Source organism: Bombus terrestris, chromosome 15 (assembly GCF_910591885.1).
Source record: "Bombus terrestris chromosome 15, iyBomTerr1.2, whole genome shotgun sequence".
In the NCBI taxonomy this organism is placed as follows: Eukaryota; Metazoa; Arthropoda; class Insecta; order Hymenoptera; family Apidae; genus Bombus; species Bombus terrestris.
The window spans coordinates 1855008-1867971 of NC_063283.1; the positions used below are offsets into that span (position 1 = coordinate 1855008).

Below are 12964 nucleotides of genomic sequence, written 5' to 3' on the forward strand. Positions count from 1 at the left end.
GAGTTCCACCATTCAAACAATCGCATTTGTGTAACAGTAGTTTAACATTAGAAATGTTCGATACTCAGCGGTTAAGGTTTATTTAAAATGGAGAATGACATTTTTGTAGAATTCATGCGAAAATGTAGTTGATATTGGAGTTTCTTGAATTTAGGAGCAATCATCTACGGTATATGCAACGAAAGTACTCGAACGCGTATGGATGCTTTTTATGAATGTATTACTTATATTTATATCACGAGAAATTTTAGGTGAAGTCATTTCAATCGTAAAATTGATGAAACGTAAAAGTTTATAGGTACAACGTATGTCTGAACGGGCGAATTGATAGAAACCTGACAAGATAAGGCTAGAAACCTCAGTCAGTGGCATACGAAGTATGCTTTGGCTTGGGTTCAGTTTCCATTGGAAAAAGGTTGAAGAAACCGTAGTAAACGCGAACGACCCGGCTGCATCAATCGATGTCGCCACTTGCTACTTCGATTTAAGACCTTGTCACGTTGCTAGTACACTAGAATCGAATTAGCACCTTCAATCGTTACCAAACGTGCAGTATTTTAAACCAACCTTGTTTACAGCCATCTATCGAAGAGTTGCTCTTGTCTGATTCAAATGACACGTAGAATGCATGTATGTTGTGTGTGTATGTGTGTGACTTCTATTGATTTTTCCTGCGAATACGATTTCCATTTGTTCTAAGTTTTGAATCGTTCGCATTCCTGACTGTTATCGAAATATGGGCACATTTATGTGTTACATTAAATAACTAACGATAATATGAAAAATTATTTTATTATTTAATTATTACCAAGGACTCGTTTAAAAATGTTTACTTAAACAATGTTCATCTGATTTCAGATTAAAGGAGAGGATACGTTTATTTTTCGAAGAAATTTCTTTACAAAAAGGAGACTTGAGGTAAGCTTTCGAAAAAGAATTAAAAATATTGCGAAATTATTTTTTTGTACCAATTAGATATATTATACCACAGAAGAGAAATCAGTTACGTTTAAAATTATTACATTACTATTCTTCAATGAATAAGTTCGGTAACTTGATCATAACTGAAATTATTCAGGTTGGCGAAATACAGTACGAATTCAATTTGAAATTTCAGAAACGTGTAGCGCTTGCTAGCCAACGTTGGCAAACCAAATAGCAAGGCTGGAAGTTTAATAATCCTAATTCTCTGAATCTAAAATCTCGATTCGCGTTTGGTTTATAGTTTATTTGATTACATTTTATTCGATTACTTTCATACGCATAATTTATACAACTAAAACCATTCTCTTAGCATTGAACAAGACAATTCGTTAAACACGACAGAAAGTTTCCATTCTTTCAGTCAAAAAAATTGTTCACTACGCAGAATAAAAAAGAATATAGTAAAATATAAGATCAGGAATAATTATTTCAATAACAAACAATTAATTCGTCCCTATTTAAAATAAGAGAGATGGAAAGTGCCTCATTTTAAGTGCCTCTCGATCCTTTAAAAAAATCTCTATTTTATAAGTAAATCGTTACGGTTTCGGAAAAAGACAGCCTCTAAAACACATTAATAAATAAATACGTAACTTATCCTGGATAATAATTCATCAAAGCACACCTGTACGGGATCAGACATAAATCGTACATTTGCTAAATAACAGCGGTTCTGACGCAACTGCGCTTCAAACGCATCGTATCCTCCACCCCGTTCGTGACTCTTGATTCACTCCGCTGAATTATCTACAAACGTGCAATTTGTTGCGTCAGCAGCGGTAGCGAATGCTTTTGCGAATAAATGCATCTGCAATCATATTCTGAAAGAAATATAAGCTGCCGTTTCACCCACGTGACTGTTCGCCGATAAGTTAAAAATCGAGTTGCCGGTCGACTAACAACTGGTCGAATTACATACGTCGCTTCTGGCCGCGGTGGTAAAACTTGAAAATTCACTATCGCATCAATCATCTACGAATTTTTCTTCGCAACCGTGTACCTCAAAATCGATACGACATGTATTGTTCGACTGTATTCGCGGGCAGACGCGTCTCTGATGTGATTCGTCAACGAGAGTCGTAAATTCTCGTCTCGATTAGTATCGACACGACGAATCAACCGAATTCCCTACCTCGATTAAGATCATAGGGATGTTTAGATAGAATCTGACACGGTTTCAAAGTTTAAATATTACTATTTATTATTTCATATTTCACAAAGAACACCTTCGAAGGCTGAGTTACCTGCGAATGAATGTAAGGTGTACGCGAAACGATGCTGTTTCGCTGTGTTTCCTAAGCGGAGAGCTGAGTGCAAGTGAAGTATCGGTGATGCATGTGGAAAAGATGAAAACTTGAGATGAGCGTGCGTAGAACGTGGGACAAGCTGTTTCGTTAGTTGTAACTTTCGGTAAGGAAGTTAGGACAGCGGTCATCGCTGCTAATTGGTAGGAAAAACTGCTAGACGAGACTGACTGACGGTCACTCGCAGGTGCGAAACGTACGCTCGAGTGACGTACGAGGTCATCCCGTGTGTCCCAACATTTAACCGCTAATACGCCCAAGGAGCGCGTCAACTTAAAGAATACATATGCAAGTAAAAATAAGGAACTCGATGGCGAATGCTAAACCTTATGGCAGGCAGGTGTGATCAGTGGAAATAAAGATTAATTTTCGACGCGGGACTAACAGCTCTTTTGGGATTATTGCTGGTCCGAGTGAATGTGTTAAGGAAGATGTAGACAGAGAAATAAAACTGGAAAAAGGCGTATGGCTGCTTAAGAATATTACGAAGTGCTATTGTCGAAAGGTTGTTGTGGATGAAGAAATGGACGAATTTGTAATGACTGGTATATAATAGTATAATAAAAGAAATTTCCCTCGCTGTTGTGGCGCGATCGAACGCGATTATTAACATGGCTGGCTAACGCGACAAAGTAATATTTGTTGGAATTTTTGAGCGAGTAGATTTGCTGAATCCAATGACGAGTTAAACTAGAAATACAAAACGAGAACATCGTACAGTGACATTTTCTAACGAAACGTTTCTTTATCAGGTTCTACTTGTTTGATCTTGAATTTCATAGTAAACAAAATTTTTAGGCCACATGGTGGTACTATACTTGAATGATGTTAGTATACTTTAATACTTGGACTTAATTAACACGTTAACTGTAGATCGCGTGACCTCTCATTGTAACTTAAATTTCTTGTGTCTGACTAATGTCCTGCCTCAAAAGTAGCTGCATTTGATCACATGTTACGAATTCGATCAGATTACGTACGGAAATCGTAACTATTTTGTTCCTTTGAACGTAACACCCACATCGCAGCGATAAATTTTCGTGTATGTCACGTGTTAGAGATTGGAATTGAATTTGACAAGTTTTAAGAGAGACGTTAGTAGAAAGGAAAAGGGATGACAATAAGAAGAGAGGATTGTAGACTTAGCAGAGAGGATTAAAGTCGCGAATTCCGTAAGTATCAGTATATCTTGTGACTTACAGCGAGAGAGGAACTATTAAACCGAGCTATGTATACTTAGTCGAACATGGACGATTTATAGCCGCAAGAAACTGAACTCTGCAAATGCGTCAAAAGACACGTCTAACCGAATGCATGGAGATTAGCAAGCGAATCCTCACGCGTCATGGAGTTTGTGGAATTTTCTTCGAGTTGAAATTTGATCAACCTTGTTAAAGTTGATTCGATTAACTTGGTTGCTATTGAGTTTTAAAATGAGAACGCGAGCATCACAATTTCGTTGCGTAAAGTTTTCAAAACAGGGAGATAATAAAATTAGAATTTACTATTTACATGTGGATATCGTCGCTACTGTATTATTGTATTTATAAATTACAAATTACTATTTACAAATTACAGATTACTGTATTAATTGGTTTATAAACGATAGATTAATATTTACATATTACCATGTTATTGTATTTACAAATGTTCGGCTGGAATATTATATCGATCCTTAAAAATTGTAGCTGCATGGGAAATCAAAGAGTAGTTACATTTCAAGTGCTTTACATGAATTTGTCGGTATAGGAAATGACAGCAGGTCGGAATATACACATTAGATTGGCGTATGTGAAATTTCATTCTGCCAAAGCTTCGAATTAATAACCCGTGCACGGTACCGAACCTTAAATTTTCGATAAGTAATTCCGATATCCAACTGCTAGAAAAAACTGTCGGAAAAAGAGTAATTTAGGGGATTATTATAGAAATTATCGGGATATTTATAAGTGATTTTTGTCATAAGTTCAAATCTGGAAAATGTATCGCAAACATTGTTGAAAATATGAATCTAAGGTTTGAACAACGTAAATGAAGGATTATAGTTTTATAAATCAATGCCTTATGAACGTTATTGCGTGTCTACGTATATTTTATGACTTTCAAATGATTTAATTTATTATCAAAGTATGATAATTCACCTCGAAATAATTTGCTTCTGATATCTCACAGGAAGCGATCGGAAAAGTTTTGAGCGCTTTCAATCTTGACATAATGAATTTGTTAATTTCGTTGATCACTTTGTTTGAGCTATTAATAAAGGTAATTACATATTATTACCGTGAAAGGATTATTGAACCGAGTAATTTTCATATATGTATGTATTTTGTTATTAATCGTAAAATATCTTCATTAGTCGAATGTTAACTGTTACGTGAAACGAAGGTCTGCTTTGGTTTTTGCATTATTGAAGATAATCAAATTCATTGCACCCCGATTAAATATTAATTCCAATAATTCGTGCCTGTTTACTCGCGCGTTTGTGTGATGTTTTCATTGTTTTCAATGTTTCCATTTATATCGCTCTTGAAATTTCCATTTTTGGAACATAGGACGATTCTTCTCTCTCTTTAATTTTTTAAATTTCACCATTTTTTTTTTTTTTTTTTTTTTTTTTAAGATATTTCATAAATTTCTGACAATCTAATTTTTTAAATTTCTAACTGTACCAAATAAATAATTATTCTTTGAAAGCCACAATTGTTCTTGCAAATTTTATTTTTCCATCAATGTTGATGTTTCATTTGTTTGATCAGTGTTTGATTTATTAATTAAAGTTAGTCTCGCATATTCATAAATGATCGAAGTTAAATCGAATCATTGTTCCAGGAAGATAACGAAGAACTAGACAATATCTAAATTTTCCAACTATCGAACAATCGAATGATTTAATTCTGTATAATTTGTAACTTGGTTTATATTACGCATATATTTATAAATTTTAAATTTTGTTTCGTATGTTTATGTATATTATCTTTCTATACCATCACGCGATCGAATTTCCATCGAACTATCTATCCACAGTAGTTATTAATTCTTAATACTACCATCAAAATGCAAATCTGTGACCAAGCATAATCCTTTTTTTTGCAACGATGAAAGAAATACTCGATATCGCTTTCTCCTCTGATGCCATAATTACGGAGCCAGATACAATATTCATGAAGATTTCATATGTGCCACTTTCCAGAAGTATTTGATCCATTTTTTAAAGCGTCCATTCCTGCATGAAGCCACGCTGTCGCGCTTCTATTACACTAATTGTGAATTACGACGCCTGTCGGTTATTAACGTTTACGAGTTAACGAGGCACGATAACGAGCGGCGGCACAAGATCGTGAACGTTCGGACCGAACTTTTCTATTTAAAAGTTTTCCCCGGCAACATTGTATTCGGTCGTAGTTCGATGGTATGTCAAACTTCGTAACAGGGGAGAGGGATACGACTTTAGGTGGATTAAACACGCAATGGAGATTTCCGTGCGCGATAAACTTCCCTGGATTAATATTTTTTTTCGTTCGATCGTTTGTTTAAACTTTAATAGGATCTAAACAAGAGGAAAGTAAAAAGCCGTGAAGCTAAGTAAAACCATGACGCACGACCTGCGAGTGATTTTTTCCAAACGTTTCCACGGATAGATAAAAATGTGTAAACGGAAAGAGAGATTCGAAATTGTTGAAATATTTCTTGCGTGATATTTTCTGTTATGTGTGTATTAAACCAATGCCATATCATTTAATGCATTTGAAACGTTATTATGCCGTGAAGGATATGAAGCATGAAATACTGAAAAACTGGATGATACGACACAGAAATAACAAGAAGAAGAACGATTGCTACATTCATGCTACATTCAATAAAATACTGAACTGTAGCGGAATTTGTACAAGATCATTTTTATCGTATTTACAGTGGCTAGAAAAAGTATCGGCGCATACGTACTTTTACATTTCAATGAAGCTTTCTACGTCTGATTTTCACAATAAAATTCCAAATTTTTATCCTCGTACGAAGACACTGCCGAAGAATGTGAAATTTAATATACTTGGTCTTAATTAATTGGTATATGAAGAACACCGTGAAAATACTTTTTGTAGCTGCGGTATTTTATTTTCGATTATTTGCTCGATTGAGTACAAGAGTTAAGGGTAAACTTAAATGAGCCGCTAAACTAATCAAACAAACTCATTCCAGTGTTTGCAAACCAGCGATAATAACTACGTCTATGTAGACGTCATCATTGGTGTCGTGGAAGTTTGATATAAAGCCATCTAAAACTGACTCTGCCAGCTGGCGAACATTCGCAAGAGAAGTCCTGCGAGAATAGAAACGGTCTGGTATTCTTCTCTGTCTCTCCGCCCCTTTCGTTTCCTCGGACGGATTCCTTCTCCTCATCCTGACCACCTCTTTCTTGGTCTGTCTAACCAAAGTCCTTCCTAGGACAGCGATAATGTGCATCATATATTAGTTCGATATACGATCGGTTCACCGAGGCTCTAGTGATAAGTGAAACTGACCTAACTGCATTGTAGGCAACGGGGTAATTTACGTACAGCAGCTCGCAGAATTATTCGTACAATTATGTACCATAAAAATCTTATGTTCGTATGTTGTGCAACTTATACAAAACGTTTTGAAATTTCATTGGCGCTAAAATGAAATTTGAACGAAATCTGAAAATATATATGGAAGTTACAAGATACCTAGAGAGTCCGTGCTATATTTTCCTATAAAATAAAGAATAGAACTTAAAAGAACGGTTTCTGTGGTTGATAATTAAATTTTAAGAAAAACAGAAACCAAGATCAGAACGTAGTTCCAAGGAAAACATACTAAAAGGGGGTTCAAGTGGAAAGATCTAAATTCAGGTAGGATTTCTAAAACAGCGTCGTTTCAAATGAAGTATTTGAAAACCCCAGCAATAAAATTAATACTTTAGTATCCTTATAAGTTAAGATATAATCTTTCCTCTGTACCTGTGACTTTATAATATTTATCTAACATTAAACTAATTAGAGTCGGTCTTTTGTAGAAACCACCTATATAATTAACAGCAGTTTTACCAATCAAAAGAGAAATATCAATTGGGTGAAATTACCATTTTGAAGTAAAACCGTAATTTCCTTTATGAAGTGATATTTTGCGATGTTTGTAACTATGTACAAACATTTCCTATCGCGATAGATTGGCAAAAGGACTCGCTCACTCGTCTTTGTCCCGATAAATCGATTTTGTCTCTATATATTCACATCGAAGCTGCTTATAATTAAATTCGCTTCAAACTCTTTACACATATATATATATATGTATTTGATCTTTTCTTTTTGTTCTGTTTTAGATATTCTGTGACTCTATTTGAGTCTGCTCAAATCACGTTACCGAATGCGCAAAACGTTCAGTAGATAACTCGATAATAGTTATCGACGTGTGTTTCAATTTATAAAAGAAATATATGTGATACATGTACGCGAATGTATGACAGACGTATGAAACAATATTGAATATCTGTTTCAATTAATTATAAATTATAATCATTATGTACAGGGTGGAAGGAAATTATACGTCGCCCTAATCGTCACCTCAGGATCGCTGAGGGTTTGTTAAAAAAAAGGTGCCACGAAATTGACCTTGACTCTGAAATTCAGGGCCAAATTCCTTTTTGTTTGCATCACGTTTTATTCGTCACGAGAACCATCTCTGTCAAAGGAACTGCTTTACTTACAATATAGATATGTTTATGTTAATGTATTGTTGACGAAGCAGAAAAAAGCTACGCATTAGCTCGAGATATTCATAGAAATTTGATGAGGGATAATGGAGGGCGATTAAACTATAACTAAAGTATAACATTCGATTAAATAGAAATTCCAGATTGACGCGATTTCCAGCAGTTAATCCAACAATTTGGTAATCAAGAATATCGCGTATACCGGTACCAACGAGAACCTAAAACTTCACTGCCGCGTATGGCAGTAAACTGAGAGGGAAACTATTAGCTACTTGCGTCGTATGTCGTTCAAATGTAACCAATTCGCATCATAGCACTAGACTGTTGATGGTGCGCGTATCAGCAACAGAACAACATACGCTACTAGGGTATTATTTACGAGCAGCAGTAAATTATCAGAGACGACACGGCTACTTAACCTGCATCTGACTATGAAGTAAAAGCACATTGTAAATAAAACAGCTGCAAGAGCTATTGAAGCTTTAACACCATTTTTCAAGAGAACGGTTAAGTTTCCGACCGAATGGCACCTTTGAGAAAGGTGTCGCTCGCGACCAGTAGAATACAATGCAAGCAAAAAAATTTCATCTCGAATTTCAGAGCCAAGGTCAGTTTTATGCGGTACCTTTTCTTAACAAATCTCCATCGATCCATAACCAGATATATAATAGAATCACGCTATAATGATCGCAGCGTAAAATTTCCCATCACTCAGTACATGTATGAATTAATCAATTAATATTTTTATGGTCCATGGATTCTAAACGAATCCAGTTAATTTCGGAAATTGATCTATTATTTTATACACTTTGTTTTCAAATATTTTAAATTAATTTCAATCAATAATAAAGAACATTTGAGCCGGTACACGTACAAACGAATAATTTCGTTCTTTGACGAATAAACATTAACTTTTAATTTAACTTACGGAATGACATACCTGCGGTCGTGTTAAATGAAAAAATTTATCGGATGTTCAATCGGGCTTTAGTTCTTTCTCGAAAGATTTAGAAGTAGCCGTAAAAACGTACGAATTTAACGCGGTGCTTTAACCATTAGTCGTTATTAACCTTACCACAATAGGTAGTTTCAGCGACGGGAAACGTACTTCTTTACGGGAAAATTCTCCTCTTTTTTTTTAAATCCTGCAGCGCCGACTACGCCTGACTCCTAAATCCTTTGAGCGTGACACGGACCATGATTCTACTTAACCCACATAAAGTTCCTCTGTGCACGAAGACTTAGAGCTGAAAATGGTGATGGTGGGGTCGACTTGGGAAACGAGAGACTTGCCCAGAGACTTGCAGCTGCAGCGTGCAGGAGTTAATCCTTGATAAATCCTTGAATTCCGTCCTAATTCAGTATCGAGCTACCTAATTTCATTTCGTCATTGACCTTTGAGCTTCTGAACCTTTTGCTTTCGTTCTTACGAAGTCCTATTTTTCTTTCCTTCTTTTTTTTTTTTACAATTCTTCTCTGCCACCTGATAAAAGTACACATAGTTTGATTTTTCTAGATCTTAAAAAGCTAAAAAAAGAAGGAAGAAGGAAAATGGTAGCGATATCGTACTATTCGAATATCAAAATTAATTTCAAGAAACCAAAGTTCCAGATCCTCTTCCTGTTAACTCTCCTGTTAACTCTCCTGTTAATCTTCGGCTCATATTGCTGGATCATAGATGGCACATAATGATATGAGTAGGATTTTTAGATTAATTAATTGCAACTTCCATTCTGTATTTTTCCTAGGTCTTTCGTAAAGTAGTAAATATAAATGGAGATACCGCGAGGTCAAGTAATTTAAGCAATTTCTACTTCAAATTATTATAGTTCAAAAATAACCCGATTACAATATATCGGTTATGGCGGAACTTTCGATGAGAACCTCATCCGAACAAGTATAATATGCTCTATAAAACGTTCAACAACCACTTCCTGCAAGGTAATTACTTATTATATACAGTTCGTAGAAAATTGCTATAAAGAAATCAATTATTTCGAAATTCCTCTGAACTCCTGATGCCGTTAAAATGTCAGTATTTTACGGGTGTTTTGTGCCTTCATTTTGCTTATATCGGAGAGCACGTTGATTCACGACCGATTCAAGCTGCAAGCTATAAAAACCTGTAATTACTGCGACGGTGAAATTTGTGGCTCTCAAATATTAGTTCGCAACGAGGTGCATATTTTTTCCATGTTTCGCAAACCGCCCTAATATCCCAACGTTATGAGCTTTCGTTTTTTAGTTCTCAGAATAAACATTTCCCAACAAAGGATAATTGATTTCGATCCACTTTTCGTTGAATCAATTAACTTCGTTCCGTTTCTGCTGAAACAACTACATTATTTGCTTTCTCACTGTTCGCGTTTCCACGCACTTTTAATAATAACTGTATGGTCCAATTAGCTGATGCTTCGTTTTCAGTTTGCCCGTATTTTTTGAACGAATGGTACTCAGTCTGACATTATTAAATGTAGCATTGTGAAATTTACCGTTGGAACGTCCAGCCAGCGATAAAAGCATTCGTATTTTTTAAACTAATAACTGGTAAATAATTTTGAAAATCTTACTCTTTGCTTCGTTTTTATTTCGACTTAAACATTGTTAAAAGTTATAAGATTCGAAAAATTTATTTTCCTTTTAAAATTTATGTACGATTCGGCGAATGAGCACGACAGTGAAAGGAATAGTAACTATTAATGATTCCGAATTTAGGATGTTTAAAGGAACAAAGTGTATATTGAAACTAATACTTAAATATGATATAAATAATCTCCAAAGAAATTTTAACTAAAAATGAAAAAAGCACAGCACAAAGGTTGAGTTGTTATACAACACAGGCTTTTCTTAGTAAAGTGGATACTATTTTCAAAAAGAAAGCAACATCGTGATCATAATTGCTAACTTTCTGATACTCATCTGTTTACGACTAATTTAAGTTTCAAAGCACGTTGGCGCAAGTCAGATGAGCGTAAGAAGCTGGAAGAATGATTAATTCAATGGTTAGTTGAACGATCCGTTCCGAGCAAGCAAAACGAACACCAGGGAGAGAAGTGGGCGCGTGCTATTAATTAATCTTGCGCTCGATAACGTTTACCGCGAAGGTCGTGGTAAAACTTGCTAAAAGCGAGGAAGACCCTTGAGAAATGTTTCGATATATCAGCGTTAAGCCGCACTGTCAGACGCACTCGGATATTACGCTGAATAGTGCTGATGGATACTAGGAGACTCCTCTCTGTCAGCCACTTGATACACCCATTTCTGAGCACTTCTGACAATCCGTAGGAGATAGTGTGTATCGCTTCTTATTCGACTTTCGCAGTTCCAAAGTATTTGCAAAAATATCCAATGGCTCGCGAACATATTCGAACAGACTATTTTTTTTTTACTAATACATCGTAAGGAACTTTTATCATACCGTATGAACGTATGGTAAGGAGCTTTTTGCAATTTAGTTAACATTGTAACGAGACAAGACTATAGTGATAATAATAGTCAAATTTGAAACAAATCCGAAATTGTACATACAAGTTACAAGACATTTATTATAAACGTACACTTATTGTTCGTGAAAAATTAGTACGCAACATCTCGATATATACTTTGACTTGTGGCCCATTTAACATAATGAATAATTTGGTGATCTTCGCGAAGAGTATTCAGTAAGTGGTTCCAGTAAATGCTTTGCAACTTTCATATATATTTTCAGATTCCTTTCGCATTTTTCCAATGTGAAATAGATTAAAAATCTTGCGTATTATATAACATTTTAAAACGACCATTTAAATAACATAATATAACGTAGGTAATATAATTGATTAAAAACGTGAGTTTTATAGTTGAAGTTCTATCGCGCTTGAAATCCTCCGATCTTAGGAATGCACCGACATTAATGCACCAGTTCGGTCTTCTCTCTTAGCCATCGCTACGGTTGACCTCCCCTTTTCTTATTCTCGCAAAAATACGATCTCCTGTGTAAAAGAAGTGGACCTTGTACTCCGCGTTCTTCCATGCGAAGTTCGCGTTGGTGCGCACGGTAGGAAGTCGACATCTGTGCAGTTTTAACGTGGTCGGTGGCGTTAGAGATATCCAGTCACTGGAATACCTGAATTTCCCAGTACGAGACTATGCATCGTTGAATATTATCAGCGTAAATAAAACTCTGGAATCTTCGTACCATTTTTCAATATACTTATCCTGATCTGAAACCAGGATAAGGAAACCTCGCGTTGTTATGCATCGCGTGAGTGGTGCATTGTTCGAAACTATGAATGGAACGTTTCCCATTCATGGAATCTGTTCGAGACATGTTCCTTCTTGAAGTATCCAAGAATAATTAACGATTAATATCCAGCAAAAAGTTATCGTTTTGGATAACGCAGTGTAAAACTTTTAAGACGATATCGAGTTTTTATTCGATTTTTCTAACGTTACATAATTTATCCACATTTTAAATAAATATAATAATTGTCTTAAAATTTCCGAGCGGGAACGTATATTAATCGTGTAGGTAATATGGGAGAGTACCGAAGAAATGTTCTGATCTGAAAAGGAAAATAAGGAGGGTATTGCTATATAAAGAAAAGCGAAAATCGCGTTTCAGTGACAAATACGGCAGAAATTTAGGAATGCCGCCTATGAGCTTTTTTGCGTCGATTCATCAAGCAAGTTTTGTTACAGTTCCAGGCACGGATACGCTACGTGGAATCTTCACCACGTGGCAGAGCAATCTGTGACCGCAAAAATCACAGGTCTCGCAAAAACAGCACCATGTTTCACCAGCGTGATGAAATATGACGATGACCGTCAAACATATCTAGAAATGTTAACAAATTCGCTAATACCTTCTACTTTCAAAAGTTTAATGCTGTTGGTATAATAATCTCAGAGCAAATATACGGAGTACGTTTACATCAAAGCTACGAGTGTTTGAAAATAAACTTTTATT

The 12964-nt window shown here is 35.5% G+C and overlaps 1 protein-coding gene across 2 annotated transcripts in view; it reads left to right on the forward strand.

The window, feature by feature from the left end:
• The window catches only part of LOC100651020 (suppressor of lurcher protein 1), a 514096-nt gene that overhangs the window by 220763 nt on the left and 280369 nt on the right, over positions 1-12964 (forward strand). For both annotated transcript variants that reach the window (XM_012316672.3, XM_012316673.3), the window contains exon 6: positions 859-918. In XM_012316672.3, coding sequence (XP_012172062.1) covers positions 859-918 — 60 coding nt within the window. The remainder of the gene's footprint in view (positions 1-858; positions 919-12964) is intronic.